Consider the following 27,438-nt stretch of genomic DNA (forward strand, 5'->3'; position numbering starts at 1 on the left):
ATGAATTACCACAGATTGCAAAGTCTTCCTAGAAGGGATCTTGTGCCACCAAACCTGTGCAGCACAGTGTGGCTGTGCCTGGGCTGCCCTTCATGTCAGACCACCCCGCTGAGTGTGAGACACAAAACCAGCAAGGGGACAGAGAGGAGTATTTTACAGTGGGTTTGAGCATGGAAATATCCCTGTGGTCCAGTGGGCCAGGATCATGCCTGCTTGCTGCCTCTCTGCTTCTGCCCCACACCATCACTCTTCCAATCTGAAAACAAGACTCAAAGATCAGAGAGCTGGGGCGAAGGCTGAGGAGCAGAGGGCGGCTGTACAGCTCCTTCTCCCTCTCCCTTAGCCCAGCCCATGGCTCTGGGGAGCAGAAGGTCCCTGCAGGGCTGGCAGCCCAAAGCCAGAGAGCTGCCCTGTGCCATCATCTGCCCCGTTGCCTGTGCAAGCACCACACTCCCACTCCCATCAATCAGCACAGACCAGGTGCCTGGAAGCATCTCTTGCCAATCGCCTTTTATTACCTTTAAAAAGCCAAGAAACCCAGAACAAGACAAAAACTGAGATCGTGTGAACATCATGCAATGGATTCACTTTAAAGCAGGCTAGGGGAGGGAGGAGAAGACCAAAAGTCATGTTAGAGTGGAAGTACCGCTGCACCCATGTCTGGAGGCCAGATTGGGTGGGCTGTCACCAGTGGGGTTGGTGGTGACTGTTGTGAGTGACCAGACTGATGCTGAAGCAGGAAATGGAAACACACTCATGAGACATCATCCCAGGTAACCCCAGATCTGATTCTGACCCAAATGCAATTTCTTACATGATGATGACAGCGAGAAATACTCCTAACCCTTGTCTTGGGAACATTCTGCCTTGGCAAAGTCTCTTTGGAAAGGAGCAGCACATTGACTACAAGGGCTTTTTAGTTCAGTTGTGCTATTTAGTGTGACTACTGCTCTGGCAGTCAATTAGTGGAGTGGATGTTATCCAGCAGGAGTGACGTTACCACACTCTGCCCTTCAGTCTCACTCTCCTGTCTTCAAAATTCATAGCACAAAGTAGAGTAGAATTACCTTCTCGAGAGAACGTGTTTTGGAGAGTTTCAGCTATCATGGAAATAACTTTGCATTTTGTCCATCATGTGGATGTGACAAAATACATGCCCTTATTTTCCTGAGGTATAGCCAACATTTGGGTTCATTACATTTAATGGAGTAGGGTCACCCATAAAGTTATTCATAAGGTATTTTCTGAGTGGTTTTCACCTTCTCTTTGAAAAAATAAATTATATCAGCATGTTCACGAGGTACAAATGGGACTGGCATTTCAGCTGTTATTATGTTATTAACTTTTTTAACCTAATAATTTTCAATCAAGAGTGAGAAGCAATTTTCCCTCACTCCAGTGACCAGAGTTGGAGATTCTGCAAAGTGTTCTTGTAGGGTTCACCTTGACAGACACCTAATTCCCTCCCAAATCGAAGCATTACCCCCAACACTCTCATCGCGGTTGCCGAGAATTTCCATTTCCCCTTCGGTTAGGATTTAATTTAGAAGCCAAAGACTTCCTAAGCTATGGGAGAGTAAAGATAGATGGTATGGGAGAAGAAGGCTGATGAAATGTAGTTGACTCCGGATCTGAAATATTTTATCCCTCCTCAATGTAGGTTAAATTATTCTTCACCTTTCCCACATCCATAATTGTCGCTGATCTTGGACCAACTCAAAACCCTACTACTGAGTTCAGTAGACTCAAAATTGCCACTAGAACTGGAAAAAGAAAGAAAAAGAGATTTGTTAGTGTCCATATACAATATCCCAAGACTATACACAGCTATGAGATACAGCAAATTTAAGAAAGGCAATTTTTTTCTCATCACTGAGTATTTATTATATATAACAAATACATGAAAAAGAAAAAACTATATTGTGTGATATAAATAGTTTATTTACATTACAGAAAAACATCAAGACAATGTATACTATTTCAAATATATCCATACATAATCAAATATAGCTGTAGTACATGTTCTCATTGGTGTAGATTACCACAAATGCAAGGCAACATGTGTAGATCTTGTCTTAATCTTTTGTCTATAATACTGTATTTTGTAGTCCAAGCTCTCTGCAGTTAGTTTTGCCATTGTGGAAACATGCTCTCTTTAAATTAACCTTGTCGATGCTCTCGTTGTGTTGTCTGAACTGTAGTGCCCTGTGTTTTGCTTCTGTCTGTGGATTCTGTTGCTCCTGGGACATTTCCTGGAAAAGAGAGTTGTGAGAATACACAGCTCTTAACAACACATCTGCTCAGGAGGTCGCATGGGCGGCAGCAGGGACGCGAGGGCAAGAGAGGCATCCTCTGTCCCTCAGCACACTTCCTCCTCAGTGAAATGAAAAGGGCTGGCTAATGGCAGTGGCACCACAAAAAAAAGCAACCACAACCCCCAAAAAGCATAATGTGAACAAAATTATGGCAAGGCAAATGCTAAGATTCCTGAGCAGTGGCCACTCTGCTGCATCAAGACAGCCCCAACTGCACCGCATCACTAATCCTTAAATAATGGGTTTATTTTCAAGCGAGGCGCAGGTGGCAGATCTGGGATGGTCTCACCCTCACTCACCTGCTTGGTGTCCCAGGTCTGTGAAGTGTTTACAAAGTGGCTGTGGGGGCTGCCTTTCCGAGGAGCTAAGTGTCTCCAGTCCCTCTTAGTCTCCATGGAAATGCTCCATGAGCTGCTCATGAGCGAGCAGCTACTTTACTTACAGGTGCCTACCCCTGTGCCATGCTCCTGACACGGCTGCTTGCCTTAGTGCAGAAAGCAACTGCACTGGAAAGCCCAAAATCTGATATTCCTTTGGACAGCCCACTGCAGAAGCAAACCTCTTGTGCCTCAGGGCCTCTGGTGCTCCTCAGCAAGGGCACGTTTCAACCTTTCACCTGCAGCAATGACAGCTGTGGGATGCTGCCCAGCGCGGTTTTTCCCTCAAATGGAAAGCTAATGGCATATTTCTGGTTCCCTCCATGGAAAGGCATCCTCAGGCAGACAGCACAGAAAAGTTTAAACCCAGGTGGAGGCCAAAGGAAGTTCTAAGCAGTTGAAAGCCAAGGGAGGTATGGCAGAAACTGTGGGCAGCTACACAAGAGAGACTGAAACACCCTCTTGGAGTGGCATGACAAGAGGCCCTGCAATACTCCAGACCATAATGACACATGTTTTTCTAAACATTCCCTTTGTATTGAACTGATTGGTTTTTCTGTTACAGGAGGGCTTCCAGGAGCACCTTGTGAAACCCTATGGGTTATGCACCAGCGACAGCCCACCCTCTCAGCACAGGGGGAGCTCAAAGCAGTTGCCCTCAGCTCTGTGTCAGATAACAGCAGAATAGAGTAAAATACATTTTTACTAACCCCTTAAAACAAAAAAGGTCATTTTTTTCCTCCTGTTGAATGGGACTGATGCTATAGTTTTTTGATGCCAACTCAGAGGCTAAACAGGAGCGTAAGAACTTACGAAGTATTTAAAAATACTGAAATACAATTATATAAGTGTCTAGCAAAATATGGGTCAGACTGTCCTGACTTGCCTCACTTTCAAGCCACCAGGACCACCTCCTCATGAGAAGCTGTATGGCTGTGCACTATATTTTGCACCGTTCCTTTCTGGGAAGCAGTGAAGTAGGCTGCTATCATTACTCCAGGAAAAATCTGCCAGCATCCCCTGTGCTCTCAGAGGTCACGGCAGAGCTTTATTATGGAACTAAGGCAGACTTTAGCTGGTCTGCGATTTCACAGCAAACTCATTATTCCCTGCGAGTTCCTTAAAAAGGCGATCAAACTTTCCGAGTGAGTCAGGGAGCTGCTGTTGGCAAACACAGGGCTGATTCACTGAGCCGTGTGTCATGTGCACACTGACAGCCTCCCAGCCCGACTGTCCCCGGGCGGCCTCTCCTGCCCGTTCAGCTGGAGAGGCACAGCAGGACCTCGCCGTGCACTGACACCTCGCCACGCTGAGAGGCAGCACCGCTCGCTCCCGCTGCTGCGGCCATGCGTGACTCCCCACACCGGGCCTCCTCCCAACACCAGAGGATCAGGATTTACAGCAGAAGGCACAGCCTTGCTTTTCCCCAGTGCTCAGCCGTGAGAGCAAGGTTGGGGAACCACGGGCGGGAAGCCAGAGTGGGTAAAGCCTTGTTCTTACAAAACCAGACTGGTTTTGTAAGAAACATGGAGGAACCAGGTGGCTGGGGAATGATCAGGATGGTCAGCAATCCCAGGGGATGCAGCCATTCATTCACAGAGAATGGTGGATACCAACTGCTTCAGCTGGAAGGAAGGAGATGAGCTTCTCACGGGCACTTTCTCAAAACTGACACTGACAGTATCTACGCAGTCGCTCAGTTCAAGGTCGAGAGAAATCAATTCAAATGTAGATTGCTCCAATTAAGATGATGAAAAAGCATCTTTTAACCAAAAATGCCAATGTTTTAATTGTGTAATACAGTACATTACCAATCAATGGGAGCTTGGGAAGGGTCCCAGGGCCAAGCACCAACACCAAGACTGCTTAACAGGTAGGTTGTGTCTGAAGTGCAGCTGGGTTTCCTAAGACAGGTGTTTGCATTTAAGCAGCTTTTTAGACCTTAATCATCTGCTAAAACTGAGTGATAGGTTTTCCTTGGTCCTTAACTCTTTAATCAAAAGCCCTCTGTAGGGCTCTGTGTGGGGGATGCATTCATTTATGAACAAAGCAGTTACATCAATGTAAAGCGGGTGCTGGAGCACAGGCTGCCTGCTCTCCCTCTACTGAAGCTTGCTCGCAAGCTTGAGTTACTCACAATGTGATTCATAGCAGGTAAAACATGTTATGCATTAATTTTTAATCAAGTTATTTCTTCACATAAATAAGCTGCTGTGACTAAACATTAGGGAAGCACTAAAAATGCAAAGCTGTAAAGAAAACTGCTGAGAATCATTATGATACTAGGCCATACCTATACTATTTACCATTCTCCTTCGCTTTAATCATTCCTTCTTTCTTTGCCTTACCTCTAAGCTAAAAGTCCTTGGGCAGAGGGACTGCCTCACTGTTTCATGTCTTGGCCTCTGGTTCCCTGCTTCTCCACCTCAGATGCTTATTCCTATTGCTGGCACCAGTAATGAGCAGACAAGCGGCCGACCTCTTCCAGGAATTGAGCCACTTAAAAACAAATCATCAGTTCTGCTGGTTGCGTTTTCAGCTGAGTCCATCCCCTGACCAGGTTTGTTGTGCCCACGAGGTGGAGGAATGGGCAAAGGAAAACCATCCATGTCAGCAGCACAGCTCATTTATTCAGATTAAATAGTTTGTGCAACGATGACCCTAAAAGCGCCCAGCACTTGCTCAGAGCCTTCAAGCAATGGAGGACATGCTGTAGATTTGCACCACTGTACAGGCAAGATTTTAAGAGCAACAACAGTAGTGACAGCTAGAAGCTTACAAGGGTAGTTTTGTGTGGCTCAAATGGACCCAGTACACCAAATTCATGTGAAGCTGCACTGAAAGGAGCTGCAAAGAATTTGGCCACTGAGTGGCCTCTGAGTAAAGTTTCCCTTCTTTCTCCCAGGAACCTGGCACTTTCAAGAATTCAGGGTGTGGAGTTCAAACCAGTACAGTCAGGTTCTCCAAAGCAGACTACTTCAAAAACTCAATTACTTATGCATATGCTGCCACAACAGTCTCTCATCATGTGGATTTCTCTTAGGCCACTTAAGAGTACATTTTTGCAAATGTATCTCAAATCATTATGCCTGGATGGAGGATGCTCTGCAGTAATTACATGCATTATAGAAAAAAGTCAAAAGATCATAAATTCACTCAAAGTGTGTGGGAAAAGGTACTGTCTCTGTATGAAAACAGTGTGATGGGTAATTTGCATTACAGTACCAGATCACTCAGAGCTCACTGTCTGAATTCCTAAGTATAAAGTGCTCTGCCTCACTGCATCAAGGTGACAAAACTAGAATCGCTTGACAAAACTACACACAGCATTTGTTCCATTATCAGTTACTACACCACCTTCTTTCTCTCACAACACACGATATTTTTGGTTGTTTGAATTACCTTTGTGAATACCACCATAATCTACTACCTCATTCGGCAGTTGCCATTTAGTTGATGGATTCAGCTTGGCCAAAAGAGGTTTTGTTTTATGCCCTTAGGCCAGAAAAGGATTTATGAATTTTGCTTTTCAAGGAACAAATGCTACACTTGTCTTCCAGCCAGGTAGTGCAACATAAGGACTGAAATATATTAGAAATTTTATTTTACACAGAGGTATGATACCTGACTTTTTAATTTTTTTTTTTTGTAATTTAAAAAGAAAATTAGTTGTAAAAAAGTATTTTATCAGTGTTGCTAGCTGAATTAATTTAATCTCATGGGAGAAGCCTGACATTCAGAACTTAGTCCAAGCCCTCCCAGAGAGTAACACAGTTCAGTGGGGGAGCAGCACATGCAGGAGGGGAAGGATTGCCTTTCCCCTTCTCATTCTGAACTGATCATTTCCATTCACACAACCCTTTCCTCTGCACTTAAAAGACCCCAAACAAGTACATCACATATGGCTTGGTGTGCCACCACCTAGTGAAGACCCTAAAACATGTGCAGTGCCTTTGAACATGCACACAAGGCTAATGAAATCATTTAATCAACGGGGTTGCAAACAGGCTTAAAAGTTTGTATGCTTTGCCTGATTAGGACTAAGGAAATGGGCCCTTAAGGAAACCAGATGGAGATATGATTAGTTTTATTAAGTGTTGATCCAGCTGCTGCATTTATATTCCCCTTATTTATATGAACAATATTTGTCCAACTATCTGAATACAAAATAGGAAACTTCACTTGCTGTAGGCACCGCTGCTACCTAAGTTTGATTAAGATGGAAGTAAAAATTCAGTCATAATAATGAAGCAGCACTGGTTGGCTGGACCAGATGATATCTCCTGTTTGTTGGTGAATTAAATAGCATTTGTTATCAGTAGTGTCACTACAGAAATCTGTATAATCAGCGCACACAGTATGAAAAACAAAAGTTTTTTTTTTTCTATTGCAAAGTACCAGAGATACTGACCTTGTAATACAGAGGACTACAACACAGATGATAGCAATCTGGATGGTTCCAATCACAGCTGCTATTAAGACATACTGAAATCGTACTGGACCTGGAACCACATATAAAACGCTGTAGTCCTTTTTTTCACAGTGTTGTCCAGTATAGCCGGCATCACATCTGAAAAAAAAATATTTTTTTTCTGGTTATACCTGCTGCTTTCAAAGAATGCTGGAAAAATTATACCTGAAAAAAAAAAAAAAATCAGTGGCCTAAGCATAAGCTTATGTGCTTTTTTGCAGGATGGACTCCCACAGAGAGAGTACTAGTGCCTGCTCAACCTCTCAGAGGGAAGACTTCAGGTCCTCAGTGTCACCAAGGTCTATGAGAGTGAAGAACACCACAGAGTGCCAGGAGGTGCCCAGGGGACCAAGACATAACTGGTATCAAGTGGAACTACTTGTACATTGTAATAAGAACCCATTTAGTTCCTTGCACAACATATTTCAGATTTCTCCCTTTCTTTGGGGAGGTGGGGGAGGGTGAAAAGCCATCTAGTTGTGGCTCCTTATGCAGATTACCCCTAAGGAGGTGATAAGCAATCATCCAAGCTCCATATGAAATGTGATTAGATGTTCCTGAAAGTGGATACATCATTTACATTTCGTCTGGTTGCTATAAAAAAACCCCTCTGTTGATGCTGCAACCATCCACCCCGATGCCGCCTGCTGCGCTGCTCACCAGTTCCCATCCTGCAGCCTGACATCTCCACTCTACTCTGTGATTTTGGGGGCAAACAGTGTTTTTCTAATTTTAGCTCTTGCCCTGTTTCCCCTAAAAAGCCCAAGCAAGAAGATGCAAAAATCCAGGTCAGTGGCAGCAGCAATGGTAAGGGACTGAGACAGATGGCTTGGGCTCCTCTCAGATCTCTCAGTGGAGTGCTAACCCTGATGGGTTAAGCCTTGAGCTTCCACTCTTTTCCTCTCCTGCATTCCCACAGCTGCCAGCACCTTGAGGAAAGGACATTTTCCAGCTGAATGGAGCACCTAAAAACACAGCAGCTGCAAAGAGTAAAATGTGCCCTGGCTGTTCGTGAGAGCTGGGAGAAACTGGTTTGAAAATCTGCCCTGGGGAGCAAGTCTGGTCTTTATCTCTGCTCTCCCAGTCCAGCTTCTCAGGAAAATGGTGCTTCATGCATAACAGTGCTTTCCATGCCACCAGAACACTGGTTGGACTTCAGAAGCAGTATCTGCACCTCTGCAGGGAGGCATTCACTGCAGAAGCACGTGCTTCACTGTACTCCTCCTCCCTACCCTAAACTCCTCCAAAATCACCTCCCACATGAAGCAGCCACCTTTGCCCCAGACGGCTGCCTCATGAGCATCACTCCTGCCACAGCAGGGACATATCCCTGGTGGCACTCCTCCCCTCCTTCAGGCTGAGGAGGCCACCTAGCAATGGCCTGAGCACTTTGTGAAGGGCTTTTAAAAACACATCTAAATATAACTGAAGGCTACAGTCAGTTAACATTGTGCATAACTCAATATACTTTTGCCACATACAATAGGGACTTCGTTGAATAATTTAAGTCTAGTGGATTTTGTAGCACAAAGGGCCACGGTTGCCAGTATTTTCCACAGTTGATCTACATTAGGTGTTTCTGTGAGCCAATATTTCCATGTTTGTAGCCTTCCCTCCTTGGTAGAAGGGTTACCTGCAAGACGGTTCCAGCATGTTCGTGGAGTGCTCACACTTGCCATGCATGCAGAAGCCATTGTAATGCTCTGGACAAGGGATGTAGATCCCTCTTGCACTTTCTTCCAGTTTATTTGCATTCTCTGTGAACACAGGTGAAGGGAACATTAACCTGACAATGTAGGATAAGGTGAAATGGTGGGAAGAACTATTAAAGAAAGGAAAATCAGAAGAACAATATGTGAAAGATGTTGTTCATGGGAAGCAATAGCAAGGGTTTGCACCTTCAAAGAAGTTGGCTAATGCAAAGCTTTGCAAGGGTTTCTCTTGTTCTTTTCTAATTCCTGTCAAGTTACAGCAAATGAGACACGAGAAAAAATAATCTGACTATTCAAAAACTGATGACAGAATAGCACATGAAAAATACCTGATCATTTCTGTTGTTCGTTATGGAGTGTCTCCTTAAACCAGGTAAGCTTAGGAGAGAGACTCTGGACATTTGCATGTCATATACCATTACAGTATATTTGGTCATTCAATAGAACATATGCAGAAAGATAATTTTATGGCTCAAGTAGAATGGGAGTCCAGAGCTGAAGTTTATCATCAGTCTGCACAGCGGTGCCCCAGAGTTCACTGGCCTCCTCCATATCCCTTAGCACTCAGTACCCTTAAACTAGTTTGACATTCTGAGCCTACTTCTGCAGCACTTAAATAGTCACTGAGACTACAAATCCTGGAAAATCCCTCCCCGTAGCCAGGAAGATGGAGGCTTCATTTAGTTTTGAAACAGATGTGTGCTCAACATAGGCTTCACAGGCTGAAACATGGAGTGTTACTTGCCATAAACTCACGTGATTTTTTTATGCCATCGAGGTATTAATTAATCTGAGTAATTTTGGCAAATTCTGCCAAATTTAACCAATACTTACAATATCTCAAATGGCAAAAATCCTTTTTCTGTGGTAGCATCATCTACCCATGATTAATTAAAAACAGAAGAAGGAAATCTCACAATAAATGTCTAAGGAAATGTAGATTGCACACAAATAAGCTGAAGCAGTTATATCTTCCAAAGCAAGTCCCCAAGTGTTATGAAACAATTGCAATTTGTGTTCTGCCTCTGAGCCAGGCGTGCCGGCAGCAGGCATGCTTAGGTATTATCCCACCTCTGGGAAAAGTGTCTGCAGCAGATCCAAGATTCAGATTTTCGTAATGAATTTCTTTTCTGTTGCAGCTGTCCAAGGAGAGTTGTAAGAGTCTCTAACTGTTTGCACTAATAAAGTTGGTTATATTGTCCTTATGTGAAAACAGGCAAGGACCAGCTCCCAGCAAACGAGGATGACGGGCAACCTCTACATGCCTGTAGGCAGCATTAGCTTCTCTTTCATCATTAGGATTTTCAGGACCTCTGCACTATGGACCATCATTGCATCTTTTCAAATGCACGTATGTTGAACCCAAACTCATCTGCCTCTCCTGGTTCCCTGCTTACTTTGGGATACCTGTATGAGGTTGTTAATGACCACACAGCGCAGGAGCATCACAGGACAGTGAGGATTCCTGGGCTTGAGGCTGACAGCTGTCTCTAGGACGGCACAGACAGGATGGCCTGACAGGAGGCATGTTGTTATAGCCATGGTACAATCTCCTTTGAGAGCTTGCCCAGGAATTTCTGCTACTGGAGAAAGGTGGGAAGAGGAGGTCCATTTGGTCTGATGCTAAACATTTTTGGCTACCGATTGCCCTCCAGGTGAGACACTGGGTATCAGCATGTGAAATATATACACAGTTATCATCCCAGCAGGACTTCATGCATGTTCCTTTTTCCTCCTGGAAATCCTCCTAGACAGGAAAAATGTGCGTGATCTGTGTCACTGGACTTGCCCACTGCACACATGTAGATCCCAATGTGCTCCGGACTTGTGGGATTCCATACCCATGTAGTAATCACCTACACACCATGCCTGATGGTTTCTGGGTGTGCTAGACCTCTGCTATGGCCCACATTCAAATCTATTTCTGCCCAGAAAACTGCAGCAAGAAATGTGGGATCCTTATTAATACACATTTTTTTCTGTTGTGGAAAATATAATGCCATTTCCTTCATATATTCCATTACCAAGAGGAAGTTTGCTTCCTTTCTGAAGAACAGAAGATGGTCACGTGTGTGTGTGTGTGTATCTCTGATTCTTCCTTCACAGTTACTGAGGTATCTCTGTGATGTGTGTGCACCACCACCACACAATGCAAGAATCCCTCCTCTCTCAGATGAGCCAGCAGTGTTGTTAAAATGGTATGAAACCATTTGGTTTAATTTTTTTTTAAAGGCATACTTCAACATGGATGGAAATTGTTACTTTCAGGGCAGACTCATCTGCTAGAACTTGAAAGGGGGACCAGGACTTGCAGATGCTCTCACTGTGTGTAGGCAGTAGGACTGGTAAGAAGAGGAATGAGCTCTTCCTCTTCTGGCAATCATGTGGGTAGAAACTGTGTTCTCTTTAAAAAAGATCTCTAGCACACTTTTAAAGTAAATCTAAGATCCTGCAGAACTTGTAATTATACCTCTAAGCACAATATTGCAAAGGAAAATGGTTTAATGAATCAAAAATGAGATGGCCAAAAGTTTGCTAGCATTTATAGGATAAACACTTCATACAGGAACACTTGCCAGCTGGCTAGGAAGAGATCACAAAACTTAGACACAAATTATCTGTAGTCTCTCCTTTTGACTGATGACTCCTCTCAAAGAGTTAGGGATCTAACATAAAGGCAAGGGGGGGGGGGAAATGCATATTTAGTTTGATCTGCCATTTTGGTTATTTGAAATACAGATCACAATAAAAGCATCATTTAGTTCAGACTAAGTTGTTCCCCTCTTCCGCACATCTTGAACACACACACAATATTTCCCTGCCTCAAAACAGGTTATTTTTCTCATTACAAAAACCATCTTCTCAGATTCAATATAGAGACCCGAATACCAAGACATGCTTTAAAAGTCTCTTCATATTAAAACTGACTACTCTCATTTCTGAAGGATCTGAGCACTTTTCAGTAATACAGCTGTTGATATGATACTAACTCTTATGAATGCATCACCATGAAACAAGAACTATAAATCAATCCTAAAAAGAGAGGATATAAATAAAAAACATATAGAAGTTATAAAGCAAGTAAGAACTGCACATATCTTTAAAAATTAACACTAAATTAAATAAATTAAGATTTTCACCCTTATTGTAATTCTGGATTATTTATAAATTCAGTACTGGATGCAATTTGCACTAATCAGTTTATAGTGTCACTAAACTAAGGAGCCCCTCTACCACACCAACCTTACACCTACAGAGAGCAAAGCTTAAATACTAAGTTACCCACTTTTTTCCAAGCACAGCAGATCAGTATGCATAAAGGAATCACACAGGCCAAATTCAAAGTTAGTTAGGTTTCAGTAATGTTAAATTCAGAGCTCCTCTTTAAAGATTAGACTTGCTGCATTGTTATTGGCAACAATGTGGGAAGGTTTTATTTGCACCAAAGGGACAGATTTGTACCTTTCTTGTGATGGATAGGACTCAGGGTAGAAGCTAGTTGTAAAGACTTAAGATAAAAATTGGGCTGACTGGGTCAGTCTCTCCTATCTCTGGACAAAAGAAATTCCTGTCATGTTTCTCAAAATGCGTCTCCTTTTTATTTCAAAAAAGAAATTCACTCTCGCCCTCCAGATCAATTGTATTCATAAATCTTTTTCTTGAAGCACTTTTCAGAATGAAAACACCAGTGTTGATGAAGCCAACACCTTTTGCATTTCTGCAACACTTTTTGCATCTTCAGCCTAGCCTGACATTTCATATTGTTCACATCTTTTGTTAGTGCCAGCACATGACATGATAGCCTATCATATAAGACACATTAGTCAAAACAGATTATTTTTAAATGCTTTGAGGTCAGACACTACTTTGTGTAGCCTGAAACAGCTTATCATCATCTTGCTTACTGGAAGAGTCTCCCAGTTGAACGCTTGCTCTCCAATCTCTCAGTGGATGGCAGGCAGATGCTGAGATGATGAGCTGTTTTGCTGGGGTAAACTGGATCCTAAAAAGTTATCGGGTGTGACTGACCACCCACTCAGTGATCTTGCTTTTCCTGATGGATTGTTTTCTGAAATGTTAAACAAATTATTTAAAACTATCTTGTCTAAATTCCTTAATATCTATGGCTGTTCCTGCCTTCCATTAAGGAGTGGAAGAATTATTTCAAATATATCTTGTATTATTTTTAATTCTGGTTTAGCTATATGACTTTCCTTCAGCCTTTGGAAGCTGAACATACACCATTAGGATTCCAGTGAAAGCTGAAATTCAAAATCTGAAACAGTCTGCCTGCAAATGATGAAAACAAGGCAGCCAAACTCTTCTCTGGGAAGCCTTCACCAGTTCCCCAGCTCCCATCTGAGTGTGGATCTTCTGTTACACAACTGAACATGTGGAGCAGTGCCACTGACAAACGAATAAATCCATTAGTGTCCTTGATGAGGATTACATGAAGTACTGTCTAGAGTGCCCAGAAAATTCTTTCCAGACATAAGTTCCTAGAATCCACTTTGGAGAAATTAAAATAAAAATCTAGGCAAAAATAGGATTCTTATATCCAAAAATTGACTGCCAGGTACTTAACAATTTGTTCTGCAGGCCTGATAACTCTGTCATTCTTCATGTTTGAATCAGTCAGACTTTCTAGGTGATTTCAAGCAAGGAAAGCAGAGGGCCACAGCCTATAAATTCTTACACTAGCATTTTGGCTGATGCACAGCAGGTAATGTTGGAGCTTTGGAAATAATAACTATTAGGCTATGCCCATATGAGAAAATATTGGCTCATGTACAGTGTTAATATCTACTGTACAGTCATCACTGGACCAAGGGAAGGCTTCAAAATACATATATACACATATATTTCATCAAATAAGGGATAAGACAGTGAATGATGTGCAGCAGAAGCTATTTTGACACCTATCTCATTGGCAAAAGTGGTTAAGGAGAATTGACTTACATAATAATTTAATCTTTTAATACCTCTGAGGTCAGTCAAATTTGCAGACGAAAGCTCTTGCTGATATTGAAGTAATGACTCCTTCCACATCACATTATCAGAGGACTTATGAAGGGGGAAAGGGATTCTTGAGTCAAATCTGTGTCTTTAACCTTCCCAACCTCTTTTGGAAGCATATCCCCCCCTCCTTTTACCTCCTTGTCAGCTCTCCCAAGGTAGGCCACAGAGCATAGCATTGGGACCTTACTTAACAAAGCCCTTCTGCTCTGCATGATAGAGACTTGCTGTGCAATTCGTATTTGAAATCAAAATAAAGGTCCAGAGAGTACCAACCTGTGGAGCAAAGGTAAGGGATGCCCTGAGTTTTGTGGAAGAGCTTCAGTGATTGACTAGGGGTGGGGATCTGAATCTTGTGGATGAGTCTAAGGACAGTTTATGTTACTCATCTGCAGTCTTCACATGGAGTCAGAACTGCTGCTCTTTTGGGGTAAAAAGCAGTTTTCTCAGCTCAGGAATGTCTGCAGGAAGGGTTCAAGGGCTCTGCAAAGTCAGGAGGAGGGTGTAAGTGTGCTGCTCCCTCTGAAAGTGCAGAATTGCTTTAGCAGGTTTGCTGGTACTTCCCCTCCTCTCTAACAGCATCCAACAGGAACTGAGGTCCCACAGCAACTTAGGGATGAAGTCCTTAAGCAGGCTTCCTAGTCACTTGTAATGAAGAACCACCATGATAAATCCCAGCTCAGATCCAGCTCTGGTCTCTCTCTGAGAGAAAAGAGATTTCTCTCGAGTCTTTGCTCAACAGCTCCAGGCACCCTGTGTTTGACAAATCCGCCAGCAGCCACCCTGCTGTGCACCAGCACAGCCACACCACAGCTGCTCAGGGCCAGCCTATTAATTATCTTAATGTTCCCTTCTTTTAAAACCTTGCTTTTACAAATATAGAGCATCTCTCTACAATGAAGAAAATGTGTGCAAGCAACTCGCCTGAAAATCACTGTTTGGGTGGGCGTTGAGTGAAAATTCCGAAGGAAGTGCTTGCTGCCGCTTAAGAGGGAGCTCACCAGCCCACTCTCCCTGAGAGCAAGTGGAAAGTGAGACACCAAATGTCAGCTGAAATTGTCTGGCACCACTATGCTGCAGCCTGAGCCTAAATTCATCCTGCAGCCACTCCAAGTACAAACTTGAAGCTAGTCTTTCCACATAAACTGCACAAAAAAATACCCTTCCCATATTAGCTGCTTCACCAAGAGGAAAAAAAGAAATGGAACTTGTTGAATTAAATTACATTCACTTCTTTTCTCAGGCACAAAATAGGCTTGCTGAACACAGTAATTTATTAATTTTAAATGTCCCTATGCAAATGAGTTCCCTGGAATAAGATAACATCCACTTTCCTTTTTTAAAAATAATCTAGGGCTTTTTATGTTTGAGATGATGGCAAGATGTCCTAGTGCACTTCGAAAAAAAATACTGTGCTCTGTCTTTGCAGCAATGTATCGTAATTATTCAGCCTGCTGCCATAATTAATAATAGAAACCAATGAATTAAGACACTAATAATCCCCAGATGTTCAAATGGAGAACAGAATACTTTCAGTTTGTCAGCATATATCTGTGGGCTATGCTATATATGTTGAAGCTATCACTGAATTTTTGAAATCAAGAAACGCTTTTATTTACAACATCTGTGAATACATCTTCCTTTTTTGAGAAGACTGACTGAAATCAAGTGACTCGTTAATCATATTCCTGCACATAACAAGACCATTTGTCTGCTCAAAACTAAACCGAACCTTTTTTCAACCCTCATTTGTTTTTTTAGTGCCTGTTGTCCACTTGTATTCACAGATGCCTTACTTGTACAGCTCCCTAGCAGCCGAGGCTCCTGCACACGACGAGGTGCTACCAAGTAGCTACTGCAATACAAGATGCAACACAACCACCAAAATAGCACCTCGATACAAGTACAGGGTGGCAACCCTGCTCACGTGTCTGGAACACCCAGCTAAACTGAAAGAAAAAAACCCAAAACCTCATATGGGTTAATGTCTTGCTCCAATCCAGCATTTTCTCAGTGTTCAGGTGCTCACATTAGACTCAGCTTCTCCCTGGGGTGATTGTTTCATTCAGGGAGGTAAGGCAGGCTGTTGCCTCACCTTGTCTGACCTCCTCTACTTCTCTGCCACCACGTTTCATCCACTCACCCCGACCTAGGCTGCCAGTAAAAGCAGTGGTCGCTGCTGTTTGATGCTGCTCTCCACACTTAATTTGAGGACATCAAGAGAAGGATGACGCACTGAGCTCTTCCTTCAGCAGCCTCATGGAGCGGCTCACTGCCGCCTGTGAATGGCACTTGCCTGCTTCCCAGTCCAGGAGACTGGAAGGTCTCCAGCTCTGCGTGTTGTCTCTGTGTCAGCTGTCCCCAAGCCATCTCTCAGTACTCTTGTGGATAAAGTACACAGGCAGAGCTCTTTAACTCAGCCACTGCGGGGGGCCGGTCTTGAGGCCTGCAATCATTACCATGGATTGTGATTTAATACAGCAGAGCTGTATTGTGGATTTACCAAAGCCCTGGGTAAAGGGGCCTTTACAGTTTGTGCTTCCTTCTTTTGTGTCAGGATTGAATAATTCTGCGTTAACCCCATTCTTAGAATAGATTAAATCCTTCTTTGTGCTAACTCAGCCAGTCCTTGTTTCTGGCACGCTGCTGATGTTCCCTTCACTCAGATTCTCCTGTCTAAGAGGGATGCCATCAGCCCTGTGGGAGCAGCATCCCCCCTCCCTTCAGAAACCAGCCGTGTAAAGAAACAGAGTCATAGTTTATCTCCTTGCGTATGATCTCCTTAGGCAGCTCATGACAGAGCCCTTAGAGGATGAGTTAACCTTATTATTATTGTAATTCTGTGTTGAAAAAGAGTTGGTGTCAGTTTGGAGATTTGTGAGGTTCCCTCCAATTAAGCTGTGTGCCTGAAGGCAGAGGGGCGATGCTGGATCCATCACACACTGTGCAGCACTACGGGAGCGGGTGTCACCCCTCTGTGAGAAATTCCTCCCAAGAGCTCAGCCCACGGCTTGTTTTCCCTCCCATCCACCTATCCTCCAGCTACTCATTAGTGGCAGTGCTGGAAGGGGTCAAAAATGGACAGGGGCAACCAGACCAGGGCTCCCCTATGTGTCCTCCCTTCTGAAAAAGTATGCCTGAGAGTTTCAATTTACTGTTAATACCAGATAAAACAGGGATTGAAATAACATACCAGTACGTGGATGCTAGCAGCAGAAGATGCTCCTTCAGAGAAAGCAGGCATGGATCTACAGAGCAGGCAGAGGCTGCCTGGGAGGGATACTGCCAAAGGAATATCTTTGTGTTCAGCTCTATCTGTTGGGGCACAGGAATCAGACCACTGTCCCTATTGCACAGCCCCAAGCAGCACCAACACACCATTCGACCCTTCCCGGTCTAACACACAGCGACACAGCAATATTAGTTAACTTAGTTAAGTGGTGATTAAGGAACAAAACTCCCCAACTTGACTGAGTGGCATCCTGCTGTTTCTGCTTTGTGTGCCTACTATGCAATTTCTCTATCAAAGCAGCCTGGCTAGTGCAGCACTCCAGAGTGGCTTATTTATATGTAGATGCAGCTATATGACATTTCCAAATGCCATACATTTGCATATGAAGGTTCCACTCTTTTTTCCCCACTTCAAGTAAACAGAGTCTGCTGCAACTCCAAAGCAGTGCATTCACTTACAGGGAGCTGTCTGAGAACCATCCTCCTTAAGCAGCTTAAAAAAAACACCCAAACACCTGATTTTCATAATTTGGCCACCTTGGCTATCAATAGTGTCTCTGGGCAGGTCCTGTGATTTATAGCTGTACCTCTGATACCAACCTGTGTGCAGAGAGCAAAACTGCAAGACCTTAAGATTTCATATGAAATGGCTACAGATAATCTGCAATACCAATCAATATTTGCGAATAGGCCTCAGACATATGATGGAAGCTTGTGGTCACCCTAAAAAAGGCTGTGGGTCACAGCCTTCATTATAGCTATGAAGATGGTATTGATTTTTGTCACTGATTTTCCACTTGAAAATAAGAGCAGGAGCATGTTGCAAGAGCTGCTGAGGAGCTCTGAAACTGCAAACCTAACACAAAGCCACAACCTTATGTAACACCAGGAAAGCCAACTGGACATTATATATTCAGCTTTCTTGTCAAAGAAAGATAAGGCTGAAGCAGATGGTATGTGGGCAAAGTTTCAACCTGAATACATTGCCTTCTAAAAACCAACAGTGCTAGGAAAACAACCCAATTTTGTGGCACGAGGCCGATGAACACGTTACCTGCACATTAAAGAGCCACCCGATGCCAGGCCTCAAGGTATGTGCTATGGAGGAGCTGGAAGAGCTTCCTGTTGGCAATGTGTGCATGGAAAAACAAGACTCTCAACACCTCTCATGTACCACGTAGAATGAGCAGTATGAATTATGTATAAGCCCAGTCCTTGTTCATGTTTGTGCTGGGATGTGCAGCCAAGGGTATGTGCTGAAGGAAGTGGTCTTTGGGCACCACCAGGCAGTGTGGGAGTGCTGGTGGCAAGCAGAGTGGATGGTGGGGTCACCAGAAATCAGCTGTCCTCCTCTCTCATAGCTTGGTCCTGCTCCTCAGCTCCTCCACATTGCCAGTACCCCAAGGGTGAGCAGACACCAAAGTGAGGATGAGCTGCTCCCTCGAGCCCTGGCTCTGTCTCCTGTCAGGAGACTCTGCCAGGTGCTTCCCACTTGTGACAACAGGCACAAAAACTCCCAGGAGTCACTGTGGTCTTAGGTTATGGAGCTTCACCCATGTGCCACTGCATTTCTAGAGGAGTTCATCCTCCACTGCCAACTGGTAGATAGCATCAAGAATGACAAATGGGATGAGGTGCCAGAAAGCCGATAAATACTTTTGTTACGGCTCTAAAAATAGTGAAGGGATTTTTGTATCCTTCTGACACTTTTTGAAGAGGAGATGGATATGCATGACCTAAGTTTTAAGACTGGTGTCAAGAATATTGATGTGTGGAGGGAGCAAGATCATTTTGTTGGTGCCGCCCCGGGGGACAGTCGTGCGACTGACAGTGTCTCTGTCTCCCAGCTGCGGGTGTGCTCACAGGGGGCTCAAGGAGGGCTGAGCCTTTGGGGCCCACCCAGAAAAAAAAAAAAAAGGATTTTCCTTGCCCACCTAGGATGGATCATCTTTCTCCATTAGGATGACGAAATGGGAGAAACAGGATGCAAGACTCTGCATAGCTGGCTGGCAACATGGCTCACACTAGGGCAGGCTGTGACCAGCTACTGCTGTTGTATTGCTCAGAAGGGCTATATGGGAACTGAACTGTCTAAAGACATCTTTCATAAACACAGGGGGATAAAACATGCATATGTTCTGATGGAAGAAAATGCTAGATTGGGAGAGAGTTACAAACAATGATTTTGTTGCCAATTTGTTCTGGAGGACTAGTAAAACAGGGCATGACAGTGCCCTAAATTATGTCTTTGTAATTCCTGCCAGGTTAACTCTTGCACCAAATATGATTGAGCTTGGAGTGTTTCTGGGATTACACCTGTAAACTTAATTTGGTATTTCCAACCCCTCTATGGAAATGTGTAAGTCAGAGTTTTTTCCTCTTCCTTTCAATCCCTACAACAATGTAGACTCCAAAGGTCTCCAATTCACACATTCAATCCAAGTGTCCTGAAGCTGACACCTATGCAGGTGGCTTGCAGAAATTTAAGTATTGATACAACTAGCAGCCCTTCCAAATTTTAAGGACTCCACTGATAAAAATTGCTTTTAAGCACTTAAACTGTGGATTAACAAAGGATGCTTCCATGTTTGTATGGAGATTCACTTATGACCTGTTTCTACCTGATCATATTCAGAGGAACAAGCACATTTTACATAACACAAAGATGCATTTTCCATCCCTCCTGGCCCCTTCAGCTCTGTGTGTGGCTTTTACTGTCACAAAGATCAGGCAGGTGATCAATGAAACAAAGCAGGAGCTTCATTTTGAGAAACTGCTGCAAATAAAAGCACACCCTAATCCAATTACCAGGCTGTCCCCTAATTTCCAGTAGGAACTCCAGGATTGAATGGATTGTTTTCCACAGAGGAGCAATGTTTGAAAAGGTCTCCGAAGTACATTTAGGCCTGCCAGCAGGATGTTATGAGACTTTACTTTTTGGTTGCACACTTCAAACAAACTTGAAAAATTTCAGCTGAAAGCAAGTATGAATGGCAAAACTGTCAGAGAGGTTTGATGCAAGGCATGGAGAGAGAAAGGTTACCCAGGTACGTGACAGCGCAGACAAGTAGGTCAGGGATGTCATTTTGGCTACAAGGTGTTTCCTTCAGTCCTTTTGACAATCTCAAGGTTTTACAGCCCTAGTTTTGCACTGATTTTATATTCAGTTTTGATTACTAAAAGCAGTGGGTTTTTTTTCCTTTTTTTTGGGGCACATGTTGGTAAGATGCTGCCAAGCTAAAGTGTGACACCCATTTGGCTCCTTTCCCTCTTTTTATTTTTTTTTTTCCCCAAGGTAGCATCTGTGCTTGTAAAAACATGCTGCCTGAGAGAATTCATCCAGGAAACCAAAGAAAGAGCTGCAGAATTTGGGGGAAGTGTGTGTGAGAAAATAGGAGACTGAAATAAAAATACTTGACTCCTATATGTGGTATTTTTGTATACTTCCTGAATCACATGCCTGGCAAATCCCTTGTGAATATCCTGGTTATTTCAGTTGCCAGAGCATGACCCTATATGGCCTGTGACTACTCAGAGATATGTCTGTTGTTGGCTAAAAGCATGGTTTCAGCTATGCTTTCACTGCTTTTGTTCGGGCTATTCAGAAAAGTTTTGTTACGCTCAGAAACATTTTATTGGCATGTTGCAAAACCATGATCACTCCTCCACACAAAGCAAACAACTACACTTGCTGAGGGATGAATCCTGCTTGGTTTGACTCTATTTTTAGTCACCCTATCTCCCCTGAGTCCTGCACTGTAAAACTCTGATGGCAATGGGTCCACACAGTTTACAACCTTACTTTCTGTATCTGCTCAGTTCTGTTGTTAAAATCTCTTGTGGTTGCTCAGAGGATTGGTTTTTAGCAGACTATATGTTAGAAATTCCTACTCGGTAATCACGATTTTAGTATGCTTCCTTTCCCATACCTGAAGCTGGAGAGATATCCCTTGCTATTCCCAATTTTAAGTGTGGGAGGAAATGGTAAAACAATATAAAACATCACTTCAGAAAAACCTGCAATATTCCTTTACCTATTTTACCAAAGATACAGTTTCCCATCTGTCATGAAACTCTGCAGTGGAAGGACAAAGCTCAAATCTTTCCATCTTCTTGGGTTTGCATCAAAAGCGTTCAATCTCACCATACAAATGCAAGCTTTTTGCCTATTTCTCCAGTGCCAAAGGTCTATCAGGCAATAACTGATCTCTGAGATGCAGAAAGGAGACCACCCAGTGCTGTAGAACATACTTTGTATCTATCCGTAGCCTGAAGAGACCCCTCCAGGGCGCACACTGCACTGAAGACACTGTTATGAAGCCCTCACCTCTCCTTGTCTGCTGACTGCAAAGTCTTCCAGAGGCACAATGTCCTTGAATTGACTTCCCCATAGACCCAGCTCAGACTCTGCCTGCTGAAGTAAGTGAACTGCAAATGGGCTCTGGTTGCCTGTCCACCTCCCATCAAACTCTTCAGACCCCATGGTTCCCCTTATGTGACAGGACAGAAGCAAGTGCAAAGCTTGCCCTGCTATGTCTTTCCATCAAGAACAGAACAGCTTCTCTGCGCCATAGAGGTCCTGAGACTCATCACTGGTCACACAGCCCATTTTTCCAATGTGCTTCAGCACAGCCAGAAAAGTCTATTAAGAACTTATTTTTTTAAAATAAATGAATACCTGCTTTTACTATTTTTATACACCTGCACCTGTTATTATTGTCTTACAGAAGTGCCACAGAAGCGAGCTGTAAAGATGGCATTTGCGCAAATAAAGGGTTTGGTATTTTAACTCAGTGCTCACTCCTAAAGCTAATATTGAAAGTGGGAGAAGTTGAATGGAAAAGAAAGGGCAATTTTGGGAAATGGAAAATTTAGTAAGAATAAAAATGCAGGAAAAAGCCACGTGGGGAAATCTCAAAGCCATTACACTCAATGGCCATTCTACCACCAGCAGAATTTTACGTACTGCCTCTTTAAATCTTGTTCACTCTTATAACAGTATTTTAAACCAAACAGCTGACATCCTTCTGCCCAGCCAAGGCCTTTTAAATCACTGAAATGCAGGATGGAAAAAAATCCGCAGTGCCAGATGTGCCTAAAAACAGTCACAGTTCTTGTTGAGGCAATCTGCAGAGGAAAATGTTTAGCATGTATCATGCCTGACAAAACACTAATAGTTTTGATATTATAGACTAATAACAAGCTTTTCCATGGCTACTTCATTTGCAGAGCACAGAGACAGGCTACACTTCTGTTACTTGATTTTAGAACAGTGCTTTTGATTTAATCCTTTCCCATCCTAGCTGGATGGAAATACAGTTCCATTATTAAATGAAATTGTAAATTAAATACCCTGGGGAGGGGGTGTTTTTGATGTACACCTGACACAGCTTTAAACCACGGATAAAATAAGAGGGAGATTAAACCCATAGGGAGAGTTTTAATTTTTTTTTTTCCCTCCTGAAAAATATTTTGCCATTATGTAACACTGTCTAAAATGGCTAAGGCTGGTGACAGCAGCAGTAGGCAAAGCAGTGCATTTCAATTCAGTGCTGATAATATTCTGGCTTGCACTGCCACTGGTTCTCTAACAGCATGTTTTGTTTTACAGCTGTTGTATTTCCAAGAGAAGAGTTTCACACTAACTTAATGTTCATGGATACAAGGTAAAATGACAGCCCAAGTGTGTAAGAAGTCACCTTGCTAAGCAGGTAAGTGGTGCTTTTCAAAGCTGAGTTATTAAGAGCACTTCTGCTTGCTCTTGGTGGTACAGATGAGTACCTCAAATTCTCAAGGCTGGGTTTATTCTGAATGCACAGAAATGCTTCTGTGGATGGAAGTATGGGAAAAGGCACAGCTGATATTCAATATGCTGCATCTCCCACTGCACTTCATACTTTCTCCAAACCATTTCTATTTTTCGTAAGAAACAAATTTCTCCCACTAGTGGTCTCAGTGTCTCATACACTAAATGTCAAGAAATAACTCAAAGATTAGTTATGTCGCACTGCCTGAACAATCAGTACAAGATGTGGCTTTTAGCAGATGTATTCAATGAAAAGAAGTGGAACATCAGCAAAGTAAAACTGATGTGGCAAAATATTTGTCTATTTTTTCCTTTCTTTACTCAAATCTATTAAACTAGGCACAAATTGCTACTTGTCTCCATTCAGTCTAATTCTGAAGGTCTACTAAAAATAAATACACCAGCTCCCACTTTTCTTTCCCAACTGTATTTCCTTTCATTCTACCAGATGCACTTATACTCCTGAGTCTAGGTGAAAGCCTTTGTTATCTTCAAGCTCAGGTTACCACTGCACGTGTCTAAATGATCAGATTATCTCGTGTTTGTATTGCAATTTGACATGATGATACTCCTTCTAGAAAAGATGATGTTTCAGTCAGTTCTAAGGAGCAACTTTCCTTACGGTACAACTTATTTATTACAACTGTCATACGCTTTCATCTCATGGTATTTTGATATCTAACATTTCATAAAGAATGCCAAAACATCCCATGAAACAAAATTCTGAGGAAATTCAGTTCTATGAATATTTCAAAATATTTTTTTTAAAACATTTCAGACTAGATCAAACACAAATATTTAAATGTTGATGTTTCCTAAAAACAGATATTCTAGCATCTCATTATAACTTTAACTCTCAAACACTTGGGAATGCTCTATGATTCCTAACAGCAAATTTACAGAAACTGGGCCTAAAATAGAGCTGCTAGGCATAAAAATACACTGTGGTTCTCCTTAAGGTCCATTAACTAATTCAAACTAGTGTAATGGATTGCAAACAGCTGTTGTGCACCATCTTGAACAGCATCCTTTCAAGGATTACTCTTGAGATGATCAAAGTGCCTGGAACCCAGAGTAAGGATGGAACTGATGGCAAAGGAAATTTCTCCCCAGATCCAGACAGGATTAATTTTCCATCCTATTCCTTGGGGTAGACTGACAGAGTCTTGTCTCAGATACTGTTTTGTTTGGTTGGTTTGGTTTTTTGTTTGTTTGTGGTTTTTTTATACTTTCCCTTCTTTTGGAGGAGGCAGAGGGGTTGAGAAAGGAAAGAAGTTCATACACAGCCCTGCTATTTGATGCTGGAGGGGCCTGCAAGTAGCATGTATCCCATCTGAGAAGAGGCAAAGATACAGTATTAACTAGGTGCTACAGTGTGATTTAGTCAGCTATAAAAGGCCTTTTTTGATAACTGTAAATCCATTCACAATGGCAGAGCCCACACGCTCTGTGTAGCCAAGAATTATGGTGCACATTCCATATATTCAAGGCAGCTGAATATATGGAATGGTTGTAGATCTTGTTGCTTTATTTCCATAAACCTATGAAAAACAAATTTTGGGAGTAGCTTTAACTAGAGCATAACAACTTAGCATGACTGTAAAGCATAAAAGTGATTTTCTGAGGGTTCCTACCTTTCTTCTGGGTATCCCTTGCCTCTAGAGGTCCTATTTAGGAAGAAGGTATCTGGTTAAAGACAATTTGAGAAATCAGGCACAATTCAAGCTGTCTTGGGTTTTAGGGATCACATTTTTATGTGTAAGCAGAAAAGTGCCTTCTTTCTTTCCTGCAAGCTCTACCTCCCTTTGAGCATACCCATTCTTCTGATCAAAATACAGATACTGAGCAGAAGACAAAAAGATCAGCAGGAACTGAAAGTCTCAGATTTGCTCATGAAGATGGGTTTCTGTGCTCCAAATAAGACCAAACATATGTAAATGATACATTATGTGTTTATGGACTGAAACACAAATAGAAGAATCTGTCAAAATACCTACGTGAACTCCGGTCTGCTCATCTCTATTGCACATACAATTTCTGTTTTTATCCACAACCTTTAAGAGAACAAAATGTTACAGAAGACTGCTTACATGATAATACAAGGGAAAAACCAACCAGTAAGGCACACAGCCTTGGGGAAGGAGAAGGAATGGGAGCCAGTGTTTGGAGCAAGCTTTATAAATTTTGCACAGTTCTGATGGAAATCCCAGACAAAAAAAATATACTTGCATTACAAACTCCATTTTAACCCCAAATCTTAAGGAAGCTTTACACCTGAATTCATTTCCAGGACTTAAATGCTTCAGGGATGCTGAAAACAGTAAAATAGCTTTGTCTGATTTTGTATTTTTTAAGGCTGCCCATGCCATTACTGGTGTTACAAGTCGGAACTTGGTTTTCCTGTTTATTCCCCACAGATCAAATTCTTAACCTGGATTTACTGAATTTTCAGGCTACCAAGCTTTAATGCAAATCAAATAGCTTTCTTTATAATGTTCACTCACAGCATTACTGAATTTGTTTATTATGAGAAGAAAGCACAAATGAATTCTGCAACTTTTCATTCACATTCGTTAGTGACTAAATTAAGGGCTAAGCTTTAAAGGCACAAATGGAAATGTTCTTCCTCCTTGAGCTACATCAGTCTAGGTAAAGAGACATCTAGCAGTTCACCTGAGACCTAATTTAAGTTTTAATGCTAACAATTACAGGTTCCATGAGGATGACACTGGGAAATCATAAGTAATGAAAAGGCACTATTTATCTAATTATAAAAGCACAAAAAAACAGAAATCCAAAAAAACCAGGGTACATTTTACCAAGCTTAGCACATGCAATGCAAAGTTAGAGGAGAACTCCCATAAAAAGTGAGGTATTCTCTAGAGGCTGGTAGATTAAATGAGCAATATTTCTCTCTCTGTTTCTCTTGCTTTAAAAATCTCCATAAGCCTGTTTTGATTTTGCATGCTCCTCAGGAAAAGACTGTTAGGAGTAAGTGCTGTTAAATCACACGGCACAGTGCTCTGGAGTGCTGCAGCCTCCTTCCTGGCAGGGGACTTGTTTGTGAGGCTATTATGTGACCTCTACGACCATGTGCCTGTCTCCTATTCCAAAAAAATTATGTAGATTTCAGCAAGATGGAGCCAAGCAGGATCTAGATGTAAATTTGAGAGAGTTCTATAGAAGAAAAGCACTTGGGGTAGCCTGTGCTGCTGCCGTGCCCACCGTGAGACAATTGCATTAATGCCCTGGTTTTTCATATTTTAGAAATAAAGCATCCAGTCCTCTTGATGACAAAGAAGAGTGCTGAAGTGTGACTTTCCACACTTCACCTTTTGAAAACCTGGAGTTAAATCACAACAAGAAGCAGCTGCAAGTTTTCATTTAAATAAACACCAAAGACAAGTGGAAATTTGGGGGCCAAGTGGGTAGTTGGGACTGACAATGCTGGCTACTCAGACTTTAGTTCAGAAGTAGGTGGCAGTAAGATTTAATAACCTGCCAGTTAGTCTCTATCTCTACTTTTTAGATTTTCTTCTAAGTATCAACATCAGTGGAGGAGCTGCAAGGCAGTGGAAGGGCTGGAGACCACCAGGTTACCAGAACATAGTGATCTCTCTCTTTGAAAAACACTCAGAAGAATCCCAGAACAAAAATAGCTTTCTTATCTATGTGTTATAGTACTTCCTAAATTAAACTAAGTTACACACAGTTAATATTGCCAGGCAAACACTACACTACTTTCCGTGATGGTAAACTTGAGCTTGATTTTGGAAGCTTTCAGGTTCCACACAATGAACTGAGACATTTTCTCTGTTCCTCTGTTGATAACTTTTCTGTCAGGAGTGCCTGGATTAGGTAGGCAAAACAAGACTGGAATGCCTTCTCCACCTGACTCCATTAGGAAACTATTTTAGACGTGGAGACTGGCTCTGTTCTTACACAGTCTTGAGTTTATGTGCCCTTCAGGTATTTGTAGACATCTACATTTCTGAACGATCAGACACCTTAAAGAACATTCAGACATGGGGGGCATAGTATGGTCACATCTCCCAGAGGGAGATGCCCTCATTGTTTTCCTCAAGTCACAGGCCAAAAAAGCCTAAATTATACATACAACAGTGATTGCTTTTCTTCTGTACTTTGCCACCTACCACCTTTAGTGAACTTTCACTGTGCATAAAACTTAAATATATTTTCATAAAACCTTGCAAATACATGCAAATAACAATTTCTAAATGCAAAAAACAATTGCAGCAACATTTAAAAGCTTCCCATTTATTAAGAAATGTATCAATTGTACTCTTGTTGTTCTCCCACAGGCCAGTGTGTGTGAGCACAGGTGAAGGCTGAAGTTAGGGTTCATGCTGCCACAGTGCTGTCAAAATATTAAAATGTGGGGTTTTTTCCCAATTTTAAGTGATTTGATGGAATAGCAGGAACTTTGTCTAAATAATCTATTTGTTTAGTGTGACAACCTCTAACTCTGCAGAATCAAAAGCCGAGCAAA

The 27,438-nt window shown here is 42.4% G+C and overlaps 1 protein-coding gene across 1 annotated transcript in view; it reads right to left on the bottom strand.

Annotated features, from left to right (window-relative positions):
• Window positions 1–495: 495 nt before the first annotated feature.
• TMEFF2 (transmembrane protein with EGF like and two follistatin like domains 2) overlaps window positions 496–27,438 on the bottom strand; it is a 127,553-nt gene continuing 100,610 nt past the window's right edge. Inside the window, exons 8-11 of the mRNA XM_027636862.1 lie at window positions 8,797–8,920; window positions 7,104–7,262; window positions 2,166–2,252; window positions 496–1,763 (exon numbers count right to left, since the gene is read on the bottom strand). Of these exons, the coding sequence (XP_027492663.1) occupies window positions 1,667–1,763; window positions 2,166–2,252; window positions 7,104–7,262; window positions 8,797–8,920 (467 nt within the window). The 3' untranslated portion in view covers window positions 496–1,666. The remainder of the gene's footprint in view (window positions 1,764–2,165; window positions 2,253–7,103; window positions 7,263–8,796; window positions 8,921–27,438) is intronic.

This window comes from Corapipo altera, unplaced genomic scaffold (assembly GCF_003945725.1).
Source record: "Corapipo altera isolate COAL_440 unplaced genomic scaffold, ASM394572v1 45, whole genome shotgun sequence".
Lineage (NCBI taxonomy): Eukaryota > Metazoa > Chordata > Aves > Passeriformes > Pipridae > Corapipo > Corapipo altera.